The sequence below is a fragment of the Penicillium samsonianum genome, assembly GCF_028829775.1.
Source record: "Penicillium samsonianum strain IBT 33392 chromosome Unknown utg000006l_segment0_segment0, whole genome shotgun sequence".
Taxonomy (NCBI): domain Eukaryota; kingdom Fungi; phylum Ascomycota; class Eurotiomycetes; order Eurotiales; family Aspergillaceae; genus Penicillium; species Penicillium samsonianum.
The window spans coordinates 1189945-1211498 of NW_026643264.1; the positions used below are offsets into that span (position 1 = coordinate 1189945).

The 21554-nt window shown below is 47.7% G+C and overlaps 6 protein-coding genes across 6 annotated transcripts; 4 read left to right on the forward strand and 2 right to left on the reverse strand.

The window, feature by feature from the left end:
* Window positions 1-484: 484 nt before the first annotated feature.
* On the forward strand, window positions 485-1077 carry N7471_010557 (uncharacterized protein; the record flags this gene model as incomplete). The annotated part of the gene is made up of 3 exons (XM_057283276.1): window positions 485-503; window positions 848-878; window positions 933-1077. 3 exons carry the CDS (start codon window positions 485-487, stop codon window positions 1075-1077), a joined length of 195 nt encoding a protein of 64 aa, XP_057132255.1.
* Window positions 1078-2812: 1735 nt separating this feature from the next.
* N7471_010558 (DNA/RNA-binding domain E.t1.c1-type) lies at window positions 2813-4580 on the forward strand (the record flags this gene model as incomplete). The annotated part of the gene is made up of 2 exons (XM_057283277.1): window positions 2813-4381; window positions 4437-4580. The coding sequence occupies 2 exons, from the start codon at window positions 2813-2815 to the stop codon at window positions 4578-4580; spliced, it is 1713 nt and encodes a 570-aa protein (XP_057132256.1).
* Window positions 4581-6528: 1948 nt separating this feature from the next.
* On the reverse strand, window positions 6529-6807 carry N7471_010559 (uncharacterized protein; the record flags this gene model as incomplete). The annotated part of the gene is made up of 1 exon (XM_057283278.1): window positions 6529-6807. The coding sequence occupies one exon, from the start codon at window positions 6805-6807 to the stop codon at window positions 6529-6531; it is 279 nt and encodes a 92-aa protein (XP_057132257.1).
* Window positions 6808-7936: 1129 nt separating this feature from the next.
* Window positions 7937-8724, reverse strand: N7471_010560 (uncharacterized protein; the record flags this gene model as incomplete). Its single annotated transcript, XM_057283279.1, has 3 exons — window positions 7937-8082; window positions 8141-8602; window positions 8682-8724. 3 exons carry the CDS (start codon window positions 8722-8724, stop codon window positions 7937-7939), a joined length of 651 nt encoding a protein of 216 aa, XP_057132258.1.
* A 3530-nt stretch (window positions 8725-12254) lies between these two features.
* N7471_010561 (uncharacterized protein) lies at window positions 12255-12969 on the forward strand (the record flags this gene model as incomplete). Its single annotated transcript, XM_057283280.1, has 4 exons — window positions 12255-12489; window positions 12525-12657; window positions 12704-12825; window positions 12854-12969. The coding sequence occupies 4 exons, from the start codon at window positions 12255-12257 to the stop codon at window positions 12967-12969; spliced, it is 606 nt and encodes a 201-aa protein (XP_057132259.1).
* Window positions 12970-14123: 1154 nt separating this feature from the next.
* N7471_010562 (uncharacterized protein) lies at window positions 14124-21473 on the forward strand (the record flags this gene model as incomplete). Its single annotated transcript, XM_057283281.1, has 13 exons — window positions 14124-14618; window positions 14685-15410; window positions 15459-16215; window positions 16272-16772; window positions 18662-18927; window positions 18996-19130; window positions 19230-19375; window positions 19443-19680; window positions 19739-19973; window positions 20039-20184; window positions 20248-20361; window positions 20449-21136; window positions 21199-21473. The coding sequence occupies 13 exons, from the start codon at window positions 14124-14126 to the stop codon at window positions 21471-21473; spliced, it is 4722 nt and encodes a 1573-aa protein (XP_057132260.1).
* Between the last annotated feature and the right edge of the window lie 81 nt (window positions 21474-21554).

The window sequence follows — 21554 nt, forward strand, 5'->3', positions numbered from 1 at the left end:
AAGCCGTATTATTTGGCTGTAGGAACAATGGTAAATTAGTCCTTTTTCCTGAGATTCTCCCTGTCTCTGTTGCAAAAGTTTTAGCACCTAACACAACATCTAGCTTACGGGGGCCATATATTGCATTGTTACCTCGATGGCAGTTCATTATGGTTATGGCAAGCACATCACGCTCTTTAGCTCTGGACCACTCGAGAAGGTCACTATTTGGATCGCTCTAGATGTGGTACTCAGCGTTTTCCTTACTACGGTCTCAAGGGTTTTAAACTTCGTGATGATCAACCAAGTGATTGCAATACCCACATTTTCACTGCGCTCGGAAAAGCCCCCTGCTATAGCACCCCCATTGCCATTGTGTTGGCCCCTTGCGTTCATATCCGCAGTACCATTGGCTTGGGTGATTGTCTTTTTAAGCACGCTGAACACGTTTAAAGACATCCAGAAAAGTGGGAAAATCTGTCACAGTCCTACTCTTGTTAGAAACATGGCCTATGTGGATGGAGGTAAGAGGGCCTAAACTAACAGGCTCATGTGCCAAGTCTCAGCTAACACTTTACAGTAGTTGCTGCCCTTTTCTACATTTGTTTTACTATCTACCCAGTCTATCGAGTGTGGCAGCTCAAACTCAGCATTAGAAAGCGTTTGACTGTCTGTTTTATCCTAGGTCTGCCTATCATGTGGGTTTTCCTCTGTGAAGGTAGATCAGCAATTGCTAACTAAAGTTAGAGGTGCTCCTATAACGGCCATCAGATGCACGACACTCTCCGTGATTGCTGAAGAAAATTACACGAGTAAGGCCCCTAACTCTGCGTTCCGCCTAGGTTAACCCTAACACTCATCCTTCCAGGCCGAATGACCGCATACACCGTATTGACAATGTAAGTGGCCCCGTCCAAGTCCCGGCGTAAAGTTCATCCCTCATCACATCACAGTATTGAGTTCAACATTGTCACCATCGTATCTTGTGTTGGCTCCATCCGGCGATGCTGGAAGTTTATCTTGGAAAAGATGTCAAAAGTAACACTGTCAGGTGTAAGGGTCGGCCAAGTTTCTCACGGTCAGTGGTACGGAAAATAACCAAGACCAAGCATTAAGGCGGTTTTGTACGGAGACATTACCATTTCCATTTGGAAGCGCGCTCCTACGATCAAAGAGACTCGTCAAACAAACACTTTCGGGATAAATGATAAAGGCCTTAACTCGGCAATCCTTGAGATGCCTCAACGCACTAATATTACAAGGAGCCTCTGTCCTTAATCGCACATTCGTTAAGGGCTTGTAGTTGCTAAGTCTGTGGAAAATTAATGGGAGAGACGTATGATATCATTAGAATTCTACATGGTTACATAGAAATATGCTCTGCCCGAGACGGCAATATGAGATCCAGGAAACAGGTTTCCTGTTCCAACAACAACTGCATTGTTCCCATAAGCCCTTAATCTCCACATGCTCACATGAAGGCGGGACTAATATTTTGAAATTTGGAACAGAGAGTATGTTAATCGTTCATAACGCTATGAAACACATGTCTTGCTCGAATGGTTTATCCATCCTGCGAGTTATCACATTTTCAACTACCTCTTGACCTTAGATGCCCCAGGGGTTGGGTGACTTGGATTTAGCTTGCCAGCAATAGGTCCCCATTGGCACAGTTGAGTATTTCAGAGAGCGATCCCTTTTCAAAACCCGGTCACCATATTTAATCCTGTTGATTTTGAAGCCTCTTCATTACCATCCGCTGAGACCGACAGTGTGCTTATTGATCTGGCTACTGGGAGAGAGAGAAAAGAAGGATAGTTTCTCTATCTACCACAGGAAGCTAGCTTATTATAGTCCACCATATACTACTCAACATTCTTTAGAGATAGCTACCAAGAACAGCGCTGATGAGCCCACCTCGAGTCTAGGGTATCAGCCGTGCGACGAGGCTTTGCTAATAACATCAATAACTCAAATCAATCAATCAAAGTTCCGTTAGCCTGTTTCAGTCTAACTAGCTGCGTATGTATTAGGCGTTGCTTCTAACTGAATGAAACAAGAAATTGAAGCGAAACGCCGTGATGGGAAACAGAGGCTGATTTGGAATCAACCCATTCCTATATGAATCCCGTAAACAAGAAGCCTGATGGGAACCAAAAAAGGGGGTGGCGGAGAACGCAATTTAGAAGATGATCGAAGCAGCGCTTTCCTAAGCACTGCGCAGGGTTCGGAAAACAGGCATTTGCATGCCGCTGCAGCGTGGTCACGATATCACACCTCATCCTTGCCATTTCACTCCACCCCCTTTTTCTCCACTGCATTGTGGCCACTCTATTCGCTCTGCGTGGCAACTCAGAGCATTAACGAAATGGGTTTCTTGAGATTGCCCTATAATCAGTAATCCGTATGGCTTAGCCAATGGGGATCAGCCGCATGGCGGGTCGGGAACCTTCACCTTTGGAGGTGCATGATGTGTCACTTTTCTGATGGGATCTTCAAGTAGGCATGGGGCTCTGTGAGCGTGGCTTCTATATTTCTTCTGGCACGTGCACACCCAATCCAAAGGAGCACTAGTCTTAACACCAGGGTGTCTAGGGTGCTTTAGACTTTTATTTTTCGCCCACAATAAAATCCCGCTATAAACTGATCATATCATCTTCTACACTTCATAACTTTGACCACCTCTTTAGATGACAACGTGTGAGGCTGAATCCTGATTGGCACTCTAGCTTTTCTTTGTACTCAAAGATCTCAACTTCGATTGTTAGTTACGATGCAGTCAAGTTTATTCACATAGATACTTACACCTTCCTTTCCAGAGCAATTTATTGAAATGGATAGCGCGACCCAAAATAGCCTACCGGATCCCAACAGTACCTCCGCCAATCCGTCCCCTCCTGGTGAGATGGGAAACGGGAAACCAGCAGATCAAAACCGTGCATACTCGGGGGAAATGATCAAACAACTAGTGGGCTCTCCAGTCACTGAGAATCAACTGATCGAGGAAGTGAACAAATCCTATGACAACCTTGTCAAGGTGGAAAAGCAGTGCATTCAAACAACCAGGCAGCATGCTGAATCAAAAGTTGACCTATCACACGATCAGTGGCTGGTACACATTTCGAATCACGCAACGCTACTCGACGAGCATCGTGACTTCCTCCTTTTCTCTCAACACCCGTCAGCTAATCCTACTTGCAAATATTTAGCCGATAAGTATAAAATACCAGCGCGTATGTGGCGTTATGGAATCCATTCATTCCTAGAGCTGTTACGTAAGAAACTCCCCGGTTCGGAGGAGTATATGCTCTGGTTCATCAATCTCTCGTACACGATGATAACATCGCTACTGGAAAGCGTACCAGTTTTCACAGAGACGTGGACCGAGTGCCTAGGTGACCTGGCACGTTACGGAAGGGTCGTGGATATATCCGACAAGAAGGCCCGCGAATTCTGGGCAGTGATATCGAGGTCTTGGTACAATCGGGCCGCAGATCAAAGCTCAGATAATGGCCGCATCCAGCATCATCTTGCTGTTTTAGCTCAGCCAGACCACCTTCAGGAATTCTTCCACTACACGAAAGCATTGATATGCGTGGACCCATTCCCAGGTGCTCTCGATGGCATGACTCGGCTAGTCACCCCTCTTATGAACATGTCAGCTCAGGAACGAAGTATGACCACTTCGTTCGTGGCTACTCATGGTGCGCTTTTCATGCAGGCTCCGGTTGAGGAATTCGTTTCTCGGACGATTGAATTTCTTGCTACCTTACGCAAGAATGGATTAGAAGGGCAGCAAGGCGTCCAGATCACATCTTGTAATATCTCTGCGATATTTCAATATGGAAACGAAGATGGAGTTATGAAAAGGGACTTCAAGACGAACCTCACGGCAGAAGATCGCTTGTGGGCATCTAGTGCAAACGCCGTCGATGCTAGCGAATACACCGATATCTCGTCTCAGGTTACGTTTCGGGCAAGTTCTCTCGCCTTTCACACATTGATTACTATGCTCGGACAAACTGGAGACTCAAATGTGTCTGCGAGTGTGCACATCTCAATGGCATTTATCTGGTGTCTTACGTTGAATCGGGCCGCTATAAAACGACTGGAGCCTCTGGTTCCGTGGTCGCTACTTGCAACGTACCTGAACAAGCAGTTCAGCCGCGACACGATCATATCAAAAATCGAGGATGAATCATTCCCGCATCTTGAGGACGCGACTTTCCAACGGCTACCGGAAGACTTTTTGATTAGAGGACAGGCTTGGAGTCGGCTTTACTACCCCGAAAACTTCTTCGACGGAGCTCCTACAGAGGACGACAGACTATCAAGCGAAGAACCTTCGGCCTTTATGACTAGAACACATCGAGTCCTTTGGCTTGGAGTACAAATCGCAACGGTATGTTTTCTCTCCTTCGTCTTCAAGAGTACATTATCTTACCGTCTTATACTAGCCAAAACGCTGGATGACATATGACCAGACGCTAGGGTTCACATCCACTCAACTCGCAAACGAATTAGCCCCAATAGCAGAATCCCGAGATCACCTCTATGGCAATCCTCTCTCCTCACGAACTGAGACGTCATCCTCTGACTAGGAGTAGGAATTTTGAGAGTGTGGTTGGGTGGTAGCTGGCCCCGTTGCGCGTTCCGTTATGGCGTTGGCTGCGCGTCTTGGTGGGGAAGATTTCTAGGCTTGTGGAAATACTGGGAGTTACTGTTTCTTGGTTATTTTAGTGCGCAAGCCTTCTTCAGATTTCACGCTTCCTGCGAACCTAATTCGATCTATCGATCTTCAGTGTGCAAATTCTCGGCACTTTCACATCCCTCGTTTCACCAAGTCATGTTGCCGATGTAATACGCATATTCATAGTCACATTCGGATTATGGGGTAGCGACCGAAAGCGTTAGCCCCATCGGTTATTCCCATTTCCGTCTCCGTCGGTCATCTCGTGTGTCGTATGTCGGGGGGCTTTGCTTTTAGCGGGAAATCGCGAGCAGGTATTAAATGGCTCATGGAGTAGAATACGAGTCCACTCTGTCGTCGATCTTACCAGTGCCACAATCATTGCTCGTTCCACTTGAGGATCTGAACAGCTTGATGGAGAGGCAAACCATCTCCCTTCGTATGACTGTTATGTCTTATACGAACAACTCGACACATCTCTAAGAACATGATACTCATTGGATCGTTGATCAGCCGTCTGCTTGAAGATAGCATAAAAATGTTGGATGGAAATATCCTTTTTTTCTCATATTATCTTTGGACATCTGTTAGCTTTAACCCTCTATTCCATCGGCCCTCTCTTGATATACTTTCATTCTTTTGCGAAGTTTTCATCGCCTCCTCTTTGTCGACCTGGAAGGGGCGTGTTCCTCCTACCATAATGATAATTGCCCAGCGTCCTTTGACCTGAACACCAGCGATCTTCTTTCTTTTCGACGAGGCATTACATATTTATCTTTCACTCTATATAGGAATAACCCGACACATCGCTAAGCTAGATCCCAGATTACGGGTTAGCTATAGGAGTAAACAGGATGCCCAGCAACAATCTTGACTACAAATAGCGGTATCTACCCTGTTTCATTATTGCACTTGTACCTCGGTATTTCAACTCGCTGAGCGATATACAGGCTGCCTCTTATGTATAGGGCGTATGACTGCCTGAAAACGAACGTAGAGCCTCGTCGAGGCCTTTCGTAGCCCAGTGCCGTTTCCACTGTTAGGCTGACAGTAGCCCCCAGCATCGCCTTCCATCCGGGAACATAAAGATGCTCTTTCAAACCCTAATGTAACACGTTTTTGTGCCTACCCGGTACACCAATTTCCTTGCATGATGCCGGTCACAAAGATACAAGAGGCTGAAATTAGAAGCCTGGAACAAAGGGTTCTCTGCAAACGAAGCAAACAGAACGAATCTAGCAATCTTTTGAATTGGCAAAGTCTCGGCTTCTCTCTTCTGCCTCGCGCAGTTGCTTTACTCTCTTCGTGTTTTGGTAGGGTCCATCTAGGTATATTGATAGATAAGGCCCAACCAAACGTTAGGTTTTGTTTGGGAGTTTCCCCGTTGCTTATCATCATGCTGCGGTGGAGTCTTGGTGGATACCAGGAACTACCTCAGGTCACCCGGATCAGAAGATATTTCGCACACGGCAAAGACCTCGGCCATCTTTACAAAGCATCCATCATCTACGGGTGTGGGTTGGGTCGCCTGTGGACTGACTTGTTTACCGATTACTTCATATATTGGAACATCAAGTAGAGAATTCAGGATGCCACCGCCACTCGTATGATAGCTCTGAATCACATTCTCAAGACAAACACATATAAGCACCCACTTCCCGCCGTGAAAAATCACCCAGGCGGTGAATTCAGCACACGATAATGCCGCAAAGAACGATCCGACACTCAAGTAGGCTGTCTCAGATCTCTGAAAACAACGAACCAATCTTCCGGTACAGATAATATAGCATCTTTGTGATGACTTTCACATGGTTCCAGCTTTTCCCACCAGATACTGCTGTCTTGCACGTTGTAGGGGATCACATCAATAGTCGGATCTGCAAATACTTGTCCTCTGATACTAGCCCGCCAACAATGATTTGATAAACTTCCCATGCCTTAGAATCCTGCCGGGACTCAAAGTTATCTCGGGGGGTAGAACCTTCCCATTTCTCAGGAGACAGGTTATACAGCTTGCTTAACACATCTGCTTCAACCTCTCTCATTCCAGGGCCGATTCCAAAGGTATCAGCGCTGTTTATTTCAGCGACCTGGAACAGTAGTGGTAAGGCTTTCTTTTTCGCCTCGTCATTTCCCATGAATAAGGACAACATGACAAAGGGAGTCAAATTTGCCGTTCATTGTGTCGATCAAGTAACAGAGACAGAAAGTTATCGTATCTATGATATTCTGAGGTACAGTATGTCTCGAAACTGGTGCGACCACCTCCACTCTTCGACTGATTTTCTAGCCCCTATGCCAAGACCACTCCTCGCCTATTAGAAATAGCTCCGGAACATCAAAACTCTTTGACCTTACTCTAATGAAATACGACGTTATGTCTCGTGTAGACCTCGCCAAAGTCGTGGGTTGGGTTTCAACCCTTGACCCAAAACCCACCAAGAAAATTGAATAACAGTAATATATACCATGTTACAGGGCTTTATATGTGTTATTGCTTGTATTACGTGTGTAATTCCGTAATATACGGGCCCTTGCGTTCTTGGCGGGTCGTGGGTAAAACCCACGGGTACCCGAATAAGCAATATGGCGAGGTCTAGTCTCGTGATTGTATTAGCGATCCAAGGAAACTGGAATTTTCCATAGCAATACAACAAAGCAAATACCAGACTTGGAAAGTGCCTAAACAGTCTGATGAGCTGTCACTACCCTCTACCACTCCCATCTCTAAGTGACCGTCTGGGGTGTGACTCTCGATAATTGCCCCAATCTCTCGCAAATTTATGAGGATCAAGACCCAGGTTTCTTCGTCAAGCATGGCGTGAAAGTAGGTGCTGCTCGGCGGTTCATACACGACATCGGCCTTTGGGTGAAGGGACGGGGAGAAGTCAGTTCTTGTGATAGTATAGTCATTTGATTTAGATAGAACGAATAAAGAATAGCCCACGCTAGCATACTGTCATCTCTGTATAGTATCGAAAATGGACTTTGTATTGTCAACTTACGGGCTCCACCTGCATCCACCACCCCAGGTATCTCAGGGACGACGAGATCTATATAACTGATATGGATACTCTGTATAAATAGTATACATATATAACGGGTGTGGGTCTCTGTAGAATAACGCCCCTACAGTCCCAACTCAATTTACTTCATGCCTCTTCATGAAATGTATTCTTGTCATCTAGGTGTCCAAGAAAAATTGCGGAAGATCAATTCACCTGCTGGAGCTAGCTACCTGCTGTATTTTCCAAATAGCAGAGCCCCTTAACAACATTCCTCGGCACCTTTCTTCACCAGGCCCACAGAAAGGACGTCAATACCTTTGAAAATGACATTTTGAGCAAAAAAGAATGGGTGGCCTAAGATATGGACATGAGGATTCGTACTCTCCTCGAGCCTACCCAGACAGACTAATGGAAGGGGATATTAGTATTTGTCTCATTAAGGGCTTAGATACAGTTAACTCACAAAGCTCGTTGAGAGGTCCTTGAGGTTGGAGGAATTTCCCTAGAATTCTAACTGGATAGGATTCTTCACCAATGTAGAGGACGAGATCCGGCAGCGCCTGGCCGGATGGAACAAGGTGCTGTCCACTTTGTTGAATATGACCTGGTACTTTGGCATAGTAATTCTGTACAATTTCAGATGGAAGATGAAGGGAACTGGCACCAGTGTCGACTATGGCCTTGAAATCTGTCTTTTTTGCTGCTGCTTTTCTGCCGTTCTCGATTCCGCCGATTGCATATGATGTAACTGGAAGTTTCCAAAAGTCTTTCTCCTCAATATCACCATCCCAAAACTTTACGTCCTTTTTTTCGTAAGGGATTTTGCCGAAAACGTATCTGCCTCTATCGTTGAACCTCAAATTGGCCACGAAAACAGGCTCGGGCAGATCGGTTGCTAGTTTCGCCCAAACGGTATGACAGTTTGCTATACACCCCAATCATTAGCCACCCTTTGCGGCACATTGAAAATGAAAGGCATTTCTAAAAAAAAAGTGCGCACTTACAATCTGCATCATAGCGTGGCTTCAATGCAAATATACCTTCCATAAGAATGCTCCGGGCTATACCACTTTGACCCGCAATAGATGAAGCTCTAAATACCAGCTGGTCTCCTTGTGTAGTGTCGCCTAATCTTAACTTGTCAAGATACATTCTGTCAAAACCAACGACAAGGCCATCTTCATAACTGAAGCCAGCGTTTACGCTACTGTATAGAACATTGGCTGTCGGATCGTATGTGTTGCGACCGTGACGAATCGATCCGGGTATAAGCGAAGAATAAAGCCATCTAATATTAATTAGCGTCAAGAAAAGTTAAAATGACCCAGTAGTCTTTCGAACGTTATAGAACTGCACGTGTCCAGGCTCATACTGAAAGGCTTAGGGTTAGAGCCCACGTAGATCGAGAAGAAAGGCCATACTCCTACGGAGTTGGGTGTCTGCCGTAAAATGAAAGGTTTCAAATAGCTCTCTTGTGGCACATCGTTGGGAAACATCGCCAAGAGAAATCAAATAAGTATAGAGGTAGTCGAAAATGGACGCAGGTATACCGAAGTGTTGAGAGAGAAAAAAGAGCAGGACGGCCTTTATATCTGTCACAGGCCCAAGAGCCCAGGGGTTTTCCTGCACCAATGAACTATTTTTGGATGCGGATAAACTATATTTCGGATCGAAAAAAAGGGGTTTTCGGTCGCATGCTACAGTATATTAGACATGGGGAATATTCAGAACCATTACTTCGATGCCTGATTTCAACTATTCGTAGGAGCCAGGAGATCTGCTAGAATAAATAAATAGATATATATAAATTAGATCTCTACACAGCATAGCCGCCTCACCTCTCAGGAACGCTAGCGGAGCGGGTTGCCTTTATTTTTCACCCTTTATTGCGTGAAACTTGCTAACTACATGACAGTGAGCAAACTCCAGATTACCAATACCAAATTTGGCGTCATCTTGGTTCGACCACTCGTGATGGTTGAAAGTTAAGATACCTTTTCGAGCTCTGGAGGCTGCTTTGGCGGTGGGGCAGGGAGGGTGATGGATAGACCCTGCAAGTACTATGTAATCTATGTAAGAAACAATACACCTAAAACCACAGGGGGTGCTCCGGAAGAACTCCCATCATAGACTAGTGTATCTTGGCGTTGGGGCTATAGAATTAATTAAAGAGTGTGAGTGGTTGCACCAGTTTCGGGACCGGCTGTACACTTCTTCACGTTAATATCATATTTTTTATCGTGTTTTTATAGCAGCACTTATTATAAAGGTTCAACTTACAATTATAAGCCACGCAAAATCAGTCTCGTTGGATTTAAAGACTCTGAAAAGACCTCTGCAGGTTTTTGCGAGAGGCAGATGTTCCTCAAGGTTGGAGGGACAAAATATAGCTTGGCTCGGAATTCATGGTCACTTTCCAATAGCGCAACCGCGCTGGTATTTATCATATAATTCGAAAGCCTTTGCATCTGTCGATTTGGCCGGAAGGCGTCGTACGGCACAAAGATCGACTTTCCTCTGAATGTAAGGGAACGAAAGAAAGTGAAGACTAAATCTAGTATGTCAACACAATTACCTTTCCCAATGACAGATCTTGGCTTCTGCACCACAAAGAGGTGTCTGTTTATTGCTAGAGGAAGCGGTAAACACTAGGTGTTTAGGTACCAGTGACAGAGCAGTACAGATTGTCACGCCAGAAGGCAAAATCACTCAAATCCATCCATATTCATATTATAGATATGTGACCGAAATCTGGCAGTACGACAATGTATGGACAAAATCAGATATATTGAAATCTCCAACTAAAATGACAGGATTGGAATTCTCGGGGGAATTTCCACGGACATGCTTAGTAAGTTAGTAACGATAATTTGTATAGGATCTGCCATTTGGCGGTCCCGTGTTACTCCAGGTAAAATACCCTGTATTCAACACAGTTTTCGACAATATGCTCAGCTTTATATCTCTCGGCTACGAAGATCGACAAAGATGATTTGTCCCAGGAGGTTTGGAACAGCACGGTGGTCTACATCCAGCGCAGTATCACCAATAACCGATTTCAAGTGCCCTACGGCCATCCTTCAGCGATTTTGCTCTTCTGTTCGCTCAACATAATAAAGATAGATGGGAAGCATTCCGCTCCAATTAAGACTCAAATTCATCTTCAGAAGCTATGAAAACGTGGTCAATTAGAAGCCTGGACAAGCGAGTGTAATGGATTGAATAAAACACCTCTGTTAATTGACCTTGATAACTCCCCGGGCTCCCTCCCAGGAGTGGTTTGGACTGGGTCTCTCGCTGTGGAACTACGTTATAAGTCAATATCCAGCCAGGTGAACATAACCCCAAAGTTTTGAAATATTCGTAACGGCAACGCATTTATTCCCCACTTATGTAACAATTCCCTGTCATCCGAAACGTGAAGCTCAACCATTTGGTGTGTAGATGGGATGCGATTCGCTAACTTTATCAACCTCTTGCTTCACAGCTCTGTCTCAACAGCTGGAGATATACTATGTCCTCGAATGGCCGAATAGGCTACACATGGTTTGGCATGATTTTGAGAGCTTTGGCTAAGTCAAAGATCCAGTCTACCGGATAGCAGCGGTCTTCGGCAGAGGTTCATTAAAACTTCATAAACACTCTCCAACAAAAGGCCTACACGGGGTCGACACAAGGCAATTTCATCTTCCCGAACCAGTACATAGCACTCTTTCACATTATCGACTACTGAAACAATAATGGGCTGACCGAGAGCATGGGGAGATATCACGTCTGCCTCTCCAGCTCTTTCGGCCATTCGATATGGCGATCAGTACCACGCAGACACCTAGTACATTTGACGATGTGCCTGTCGCACCGAGGCCGTTATCATTAGTCGATCGATCGATCAATTGATATATTTATTCATCCATATACTTAGATATGTATTTGAAGAATCAAAATCAAGCGCCCGCCATGGGAAGCGGGAATGGATTGACATCTGAAAAAGAACTACAGAACAATAAGATGATAACACCGAGGGAGCACTGTGTGGATCCATCCCACCAACCTCCCGACACCCAAACTCGTCCTGTCTCCCGCACGGTAGCACTCACTTGAGCAACTCGAACGCTCCCTAGATTCCCTTGTTCTACGGATCGCAATCGGCCTCGACACTTCCCCTTGACGGTGGCCTCTCGTGGACGCCCTCGTCTCGCCCGTGCGCGCATCGTCCAAAAACATCGCCCAATCTGGACATGTCCCTCGAATGACCGTTTACGCGACCACCGCATCCGCCATGGTATAAATTATACCCACCATCCGCCATCGACCCTTTACTTCCTTTACCTACTTCTTATCCCTCCTGCCAAACATCAGCATGTCCGCCGTCGATGTCTGTGAGAGAATGTGTTACCTGGCAGCCAGGCTCAAAAACTAACCCCTTGACGATATTGACGAGTGGATGGACGATGCCTAGGTACGTATCCTTGCTCTGCTATGCGGTGGGAGCTCCCCCGATGCCATGGCTCTGAAGTGCTGACCGGGGCGGACAGTTTACGACCAAGTTGGACGAAGTCTGTCGTCTGTGGAACGAAATGCGCCCCGGCGCCTCACGACCACCCCTGAATCGCTATTGCAGGAACGAGAACCGCCTTTATAACCAGCTGTGCGAGGAGTGGAGTCCCAACGATCTCAGTCCGGAAGCGTTTGCGATCATTTGGAACTGGGCCATCGACCCCAACTCCTTCCACCAAGTAGCAACCACGCCCATCGTCGGCCCGGGCGACCACGATCCCGACATTTCCACGCGGTCGATGTTGGACTCGGTCTGTCGGCTTTTGAACGATATATAGATCCAAACCTAGTCTCTCCTGGGTTGGAGCAGATGCTGGCCGTCAACCTCTTGAAGTGGCCGAAGGCTGGGCGCCGCAACATGAGCCTGATTAACGAGCTCGGAGGCTTTGGGGGGGGGTCTTCTCCTCCCCGCCTTCGCCCGGAGTACGTACGAACATCACTACCACCCGATTGGCCACAACCGGTCCAGGATCATTGGACGTCTGAAGCGCGGAGACCGGAACGCGTATGAGGTTGCCGATGCCCTCCGTCAGCACTGGCTCGAGAACTGCCCGACGAGCTTCCTGAGCTGTGACCCTTCCGAGCGCCGGGGTAATTCAACGAAGCCGTCCCTATTCAGGCGGCCGAGAAGCCGTAGCACTCGTCGACGGTCAATCACCTTGGGGTGGCAATGATCTGGCGCTAGACCGCGCGTCTCTGACACAGCTCTCCTTCCTCAGCCCCAATGTCGCCTGATCGTCTAGGCGACCCAGTGGGAGAACGATCACCCGTCACCGATGGATGTTTGCTGTTGGTCCGGATGGATGCGCGTGGCGGACCCCGAAATCATCAAAGGATTTCTGTCGGCCATCCCTCTAACCCACCCTCCCCTCATTGCGAAGAGATCTTGGACCCGCATCTGCCCCCTTTCGAAGAGCAAAGTCAGAGGTAGAAAACGAAGAGAACACTTTTTGGTTTATACCACCCTTGTGTTCTGACTAGACCTCGCCAAAACCCGTCCATGGACATCCTCATGGCGTCCAAGTCCGCCCATGGGCGGACTTGGATCGGACCCACTTTGGACTGGGCGATAGGTGTCCGCCCATGGACTACCCAAAGTGTCCAAAAGTGTCCAAAACCGCCCAAAAATGCATAAATCTGCCGCATAACCTGATGATTCAGCAGAATAAAAAACGGTTATTTACACTAGTCATAGTCACTACAATCCTTTTGCAGTAGCAGTTGTTCTTCGGTCATTTAGATTTGTTGAAATTCTCAAGTATTTTGGTTCACTTTATACGGAACAATGATCTTCTCTCTTATTTGCGACTATTTGGTGTGTATACAGTCTTCTGTGACTTGAAGCTATTTTAGTGAGAGAAATATATATCTCGTGGGTGCACCTCATATTTAATTCATTCCTAGTTCCTACCATTATTGGGTGATTGCAGGTTCTAGTCAAATACCCAAGAAAAACAGCCTACACATCTAATTCATTAATCAAATTAGTTATATATACCATTACTATCAATAAGAGGTTGAAAATATCATTTGTGGAGAGTAAAGACTAGAAAGCATGAGATAGCAGTACCACGTGACTTAATGAGATGCCCAAACTGTCCTTTATAAAATAATAATGTAGAAGGGGGCATGTCCTTCAAGCAAATTTTCCGGGTATTTGGGCGGACTCTGGACAGTCCAAAGTCCGCCCACGCTAAATATGCATGTCTCCCACCACCATATCCAATCGCAATTCATAGAAGTTGGAGGCCATAGCGTTCATGCGCGATGTATCAGATTTTATTTCTTTAGGTAGACAGACGGTCATAACCGGCAAAATCACCCAAATCTATGAGATTCAGGGAGTCTTTTCTTTCTTTTCCACCATAAAAATCCCATACTCTTGGATCATGTCTCAAGACACCGACCTCGCCTCGTCGTCTTTCCACGGTAGCTACGGTCTAGACCTCTTTCCGTCTGACCTAGAGTCCAGTCAGCAAACCATTGAATCAACACCAGCCTCCGAACTATTACATCCTCTGATCTCCTCCTCCCTTGAGCGATTCGGAAACGACTGGATTGTTTACTCCGAAATGAGCAAAGAGGATTTTATTTTCTGGTGGCTTCAAACTATCCACGGAAATGAGCTTCGTGAAAGGAATAAGAGCTTCTGGGATCGATCCCGAAGTCATTCAGAGGCATGGAATAGCTTTAAGCAGGTAGCTCATACTGTGACTGGGGACCCAAAGATAGTATGCCAAAAATGCGGTCAGCTTCTTGATCATCCAAGCCGCAAGTTGAATGGAACTACCCCAATGGCAAGGCATCTCAGAGGAGAGAAGTGCCAGAGACTTAGCAATCGGGTTGCCGGAAATAGCTCTCTTCAAGAACTTTTTGCCCGCCAGGTAAGGAATACACTGGAAGGCAAAAGGTAGATTGCCTCGATATTGATGTCTATCGTTTATGAACAGGCGCGCGATTATCCAGCCCACGAGAAACGCGAGTCTTTTACAAAAGAACTATGGCAGCAAGATATCCTCACAGCTATTACTGGTCTACGACTCCCTTTCCTGATCATCGAAAACCCATTATTCCAGAGGTTACTTCAGCGAGCCCAGTCGTCCCCTTTGCCTCTTGAGTTCCCTTCGGCAAAAACAATACAGTGCCGGCTTCGAGATACAGTTCAGGAAAGACACCAATGTGTACTCAAGAAGCTACCCGCCGAGGCCAAAATGTCTATTGCACTAGACTGCTGGACCTCTCCTTTTCAACAAGCATTTATGGCTATCACTGGCTACTTTATTGATGATAAATGGAAATACCGTGAGCTTCTCCTCGGGTTTGAACCACTTCATGGGTCCCACACTGGCGTTAATCTTGGTACCGTTCTTTTTGAGGTTCTTCAGCGATATCAATTGGTTGAACGAGTGTTGGCTGTGACAACAGATAACGCTTCAAATAACCAAACGTTAGTAGGAAGAGTGCATGAGCAATTGGAGTCGCTTAATATCAGCACTACAACACCGATTATCCGAGTTCCATGTATTGCTCATGTTATTCAACTGAGTCTCAAGAGCCTTCTCGGTTATATGAAGCTTGAACCAGTGAATGAGGCTACACAGAGAGAATGGTCTGAAAACCAGTCCCAATCCCTCCGTGCTAGTCAAAGGAAGGGTATAATTTCTACCCTTAGCAAGGTTAGAATCCAATCCTCTCGCAAAAGTTAACACTAACTAATTTTACAGGTTCGGGGCCTAGCGGTTTTTATTAACGCTAGCCCTCAGCGTCGTGATACATTTCGAAGTCTCCAGATTGAAGGCTCAAAGCTTTTGCCAATCCAAGATGTCAAAACCCGCTGGAACTCTACTTTCCTGATGCTTCGACGCGCAAAGAGACTACAGCTAGTGTTTAACAAATACTGCTCTGAGAATCAGTATGCGCAGTTCACGTTAGACCGGGACGAATGGCGACAAATCGACTACCTACTGTGTTTGACCCAACCTTTTTTCCAATTTACCACTATTCTCTGCCAAACCAAGGAGGTGACTATCCATATCGTCTTCGAGATCTATCACTCTCTTTTTGGGCATCTTGAAAAATCGATACACCAACTTCAACAAAAGAGAGTCCCTTGGAAGCAATCAATGCTTTTTGCAATTCTGGCGGGAAAGGAAAAGCTTGCAGCTTATTATGGTAGCACGACTAAAGCCCATGGTGATCTTTACGCGATTGGTACATTACTTGCACCACAGCACAAATTGCAGTTCTTTTCGCGTGACGAATGGGCAGAGAACAAGTTCGCATCGCGTGAGAGATATCGACAAAGTCTTAAAGACTATGTTCGACCCTATCACGAGCGAATGTCCAATAACCAAGCATTCTCAAATAGCCAGGCATCATTGGATCAGGGTTCACAGCTCGCAACACTCATCGCGCAGGTCGGTTCGAACCGAAAGCCACTACCTCGCCACAATAACGAGGTTGAGAATTATCTTGAGAGTGGTAAGTCTTTACCCGGTTTGATTCTAAAGTGAATGTAGCTAAACTGAATTATCTAGGCACTACTTCAATTGATCCATGTTCCTTCTGGAAAGGCCATCAGCACGAATTTCCGATGCTCGCAAGCGTTGCACGAGATGTTCTATCTATCCCTGCAACGGGTGCGGGCGTTGAGCGATTGTTTAATTCTGCTCGGGATATCTGTCACTATCGTCGAGGATCACTGAAGCCTACAACGATACGGGATCTGGTGATGTATATGTGTGCAACTAAGTTTGACCTCGGGGAGGAAGAACTAGAAACCTTTAGGCAATCCTTCTCGAGGGAAGAGAGAGAAACGGCGGATGAAGAGAAGGATGTCCAGCATCCACAAGAAAACCTTGATCCTATCAGCGATGACGAGGAGAATCCACGGATTGAATCTAGGGAAGTTGAAATCAATGCACATGTGGCTACTGGGCTAAATTCTGGCCGGGAGCAGTTGGATCTTTTACAGGGTTCTTCTAGCGAGGGAGAAGAGGTTTTAGGAATTACCAGAGAATCGGGTGATGATGATGATGGTGAGCATCCTTTACCAAGGGATCACTCCCTAAAGCGCTCATCAGGGAGAGTATGTAGACCTTCTAAACGTTTAAGGGGATATGATGTATATTAAGAAACAAGTTCCACAATCTAGAACACACAAAGGAATACGCACACAAAGGAATACGCACACAAAGGAATACGCACACAAATACAATGGCAGCTACAAGAATTTATCTACAGGCGTAAACTAGATACCGTTAAATACAGCAAATTCTACATAACTCTATGCACATTACAATGTCCCCACTTTTGACCCATTGGACTGTCCAGGACGTCCAGGTGGGCGGACGGGGGCCCCTCGGCCCGCCCACTGGACACCAAAAAGGTGTCCAAACCCGCCCATGGACCGGTTTGGACATGTCCATCGATGGGTCAATTGGACTTTGGCGAGGTCTAGTTCTGACATTACACCTCGAAAGGTCTTGTTTATCCCCAGATCATGATACTTTGGCGATGGAGGATAGGTCCCCTGAAAGTGATAAGACCTTGGTTCTTGTCCACGACTTCACTCAACCTATGCGGTGGCGTGTTTCATGCAAAATAGTTAAAAGCGAATCTTATGTATCAAGGCGTAGAAGCTGATCTCGAGTTCTACTGTATCTACATAGCCATCCCTTCCGAATGCATCATCAGAGTTCAACCTTCAATCCGTCACGGCGGCGAATCATCTGGCTCATCAAAACACATGCTCTTTGCACCTCCCACTCACGCGTTCGTTGAAGACTGTATTGGTATGTAATTGGGATAACATTAAAGACATCCGGCAAGGACGCCCACCTTCGCAAAACTTCAGCAACGGAAAAGCCCCAGCCTCCTGTTTTTGGAGGGAGAGAAAATGGCCAAGGCTTTCCACAAGCACCAGGTTATGCTCCACTTCGCCCGATTACTGCGGAACTAGGTAATCGTTGAATTGTCCACACGGCCAATGTTGCCAGGAGGACAGTACCTGAAGGTTGTTTATAAAATAGTATCTATAAGGAGTGGGGATGTTAAAGTGGATCCATTTACGTGCCAATCGGATGCAGTTTGAAATAATTGGTGGGCCAGGTATGTGATATAAAGCTATCGAAAGACTGGAACACAATCAATTCATTAATGGTGAAAGCTTAAAACGCATCTGGGCAAGAATCAGTTCGGCGGAGTGTTTACTACCTGATGCGTTGCCCACATTTCTGGCAAGACCCACACGGGGAAAAAACACTATGGTTGAGGAGCCATAATTTAAAGCGTCTAATCGCCTTTGTGGAGAAAGGCGCCACCTTACTATCTCATAAGGATGTTCCGGACAATTTTCGCAAATAATTATATATGGAAGAGCGGCACAGACTGGACAGCCAACAATCCAAGAATAATAGGATGGTCGGCACCACAGGGAGCTGTCTTCCTATGAACATCAATCTCAATGGGATGCAACCTTTCCCTCAATCAGAGGCGTCCAGCCCAACCCTGGTCTCAATAATGCCTATGCCACTAAATGGCCAAGTCATAGATGACCTCAATATTCCTGGTCTACGAGACGTGGCTATCAGAGACTACAGCGCGTGGCATGAAGCAAATGTCACCGACGACAGCTTGAAAGCTTAATTTCGGCAAACATGCAATGTGGCTTTAGCCACTGGTTTAGATCTTAAACTGATCCACGAGGACCAAGATCCATCATTCTTTATCGACAAAGGGATTATGGTAGGTATCGCACGCCAGTTCGTGAGAGATATTGGCCAATGGGTTAAGTGAGAGAAATGTCACCATGTGACTGGGGTCATGTGATCCCCCCCCCCCCCCAACACAAAAACAACATAGACGGCCGTCGTCAGATAGAGATATTACATCATCCTATCTTCCCCTTAGCTTTCAGCGCTTACAGCTGGTAGCACGTCCTGGCCGAGCCAGTCGACCAGTAGAACGGCGGGTGACACTGCCCGCCGCGAAATTTTCTTTATTTCAATAAACTACGAGCGACGGCCTGAGCGCTTCGCTGGGGCTGCCACCCCCGGTCACATCCCTGTACGGAGCTACCAGATCCGCCATCTCAGAGTCGTCGTCCGGCAAAACGTCTTTTCACCGGCGACAAGTGATTGCCTGACTGACGAAGGCGCCAAGTCCTCAAGGAGTCGGCAGACGAAGGATCACGTGACCCTTCCCTGAAGGAGCCGGCAGGAACTCCACCACGTGATCGCTGACGACGTCAACCTTACAAGTACAACGACACCCATATCGGAGTCGTTGGAGCCGACGAACAAGACCCTCTGAAAACTCATCTCAACAGCGTACCAGTTACGCTACTACAGATTAAACGAATCCAACCTTCATCAAGACATCTTCGACCCCCTACTGTTGGCCTGAATCCGCTTCTTCACTAGCCGATATCACGAGCCCACCTGCCAAGAGCCCCCAACACAGAGCTGTTTTACCCACCTGACTGGGGCCTCAAGTCAAGGCGTACGCTCAAGAAGGCCGTTAAAGACTTCGTCCGTCAGGCAGGGAAGCTGCCACGCAACCTTTTAGACGGCTTTCCCGAGAGCCCAGAACCTACGCTCCCCGAACAGCTACGGGAGCAGCCAGCTACACTTCCACAACCGTTGGAGCTAAGCAATCAGCCGATCCCGAGGTCACGGACCCCATAATTACCTGGGCCACGTCAACAGCCCGGGAACCGGTACAGCTAACGCCCTTACCACCGGCTTTACAACGACCGTCCATCATTCTAAGGCCGGGAACGAATCATCACTCCATCTTCGGGCCTCGTCCAACGGCCACATTTGGCGAATACCGCGACAATCCCGGGCCCCGGGCCATCGTCACCTTCTCCAGCCCCAAGCAACGAACTACCTCTTGAAACAAACGAAGACCGCGCCGACATCACAGATCGGCACGTCGACGGAAGTGCCGAGCTTGCTCAAGCCTTCCAGGAAGGCTGCAGTATTCATAAAGACGACTGCAGCATGACGTCGCTACAACAGATCCCTCAGACAGCTACGGCCTACCCAGGCCGGGTCGCCCAGTCCCAACCGCTGCAGCCGTTAACAACCTTGCCGGTATAGCAACAACCTTTCCAACACCTTCAGCCAACGGTGGAAGACGTGCCAGTACAACCGATGACTGGCATCCATCAGGACACACCAAGCGAGGTTTCGGACGAATAGCCCACCGCATTCCACCCCGAACACCCGCAGGTTGTATGATGCTGTCCGCCGGCACGTTTCTCCACAACAGTTCGCCGACATTACGGCCGCCATGACAGGCGCCCCCTTACAACCGACGACAACGGCGGCAATTCAACCACCTATACAATATGCACCAATCCCACAAGCAACCGCTCCACCTCTGCCACATTGGCCATGGCCGCCAGCGGCTGCCACCAACACAGACCCGCAAGTACAACAGCATGTACGGCAGCAGCACGTACAACACCCTCCTCAACCATCACCTGCAGCTTCTGCATTCTCGTAGGCTCAACTGCAACAGCTAGCCGCGATGGTCTCAGCAGCCACCGCCCAGGCACCAGCCGGGCCATCCGGACCCCCAGGCCGCGACGGCGTCCCGGGGCGTAATGGATATGATGGAGTACGCGCTTTCCCAGTGCACACTGCATAGAAGGCTGAAGACATCGGCCTCTTCGCGCCCGACGCCAGCCTTTAACCAACTTAAGAGCCAGATCCCACTCAGAGGGGAAGGCATGGTCCGGGCGAACATACAATCCTGTCAAGGGGAGAGGCATACGAATGGTATAATTCCGAACTGACGGACCTCGAAAGAGCCGGTCTGTGGACGTACCCCGTCGAACATGAGTTCGGCTGGTTCCCCACACTCGAGAGACGGTGGAAGACACCAGCGACAGAGGCGATCAAACAGCTTATGGATGGGTATTATACGTGGTCCGACGTCCGGAACGGCCGATCGGCCACCGCATGGGCTCAGTCTATGCTGCGATTGGCACGGGCAGCAGACATCACTGATCCGACCCAACAACTACGTATGGTGTGGACCCGTTTAGAGCCCTACCTACAGCGTGACATAGACGAACCGGGTCAGGGCACTACGGTTGCTTCCTTCATTTCCCAGCTGGACAAACGATTCCCACAACGGCAGAATATGAATACCCGCACCAGGGAACTACGGCAATCGAGGGCTGCAGCCAGCGACAAGGACCGAGCCCGTCGCTTCGATCGCGACCGCAGGAAACCCGAATATGGTGAACGACGGAGTGACGATCGCAAGCGCGACACCGACCGAGATAACAACATGCGGCCGCGGGACGACAAGCGCGACGACTACCGAGACCGTAATCCTCGTCAGGATAAGGATAGGGACCGGATAGGGACCGCAACACGAGAGACAGGTACCGTCGTCCGGACGACAGGAAGGGTCAGGACAGACCGCGCTATACAACAGCGTACCTAGGGAATCCCCCAGACGATCCGGAGGAATTCATGTCCTACGGCAACGACGAGGATGACAACAGAGGGTCTGACAGTGCGAATGAATACGACGATCCTGGTCACCCAGACTCTGCGGAGCCTCCTTTTCGGAGGGCGGCCTCCACGAGCACGGCGCTCGCGGGGGGAACCGCGCCTAATTCCAACATCTCCGTATCCTGCTGGCACTGCGAGACATCATTCATCTCCCGCAACAAGTACATCTCCGAGCCGCCGGCCATAGCATCTAGCAGGCGTTGACCACCACTGTCGGTGAGGACAGTAGTGATGACAAGTACAAACCGATCATCGAATCAGACTGAAAGCACGACAGAGCAAACA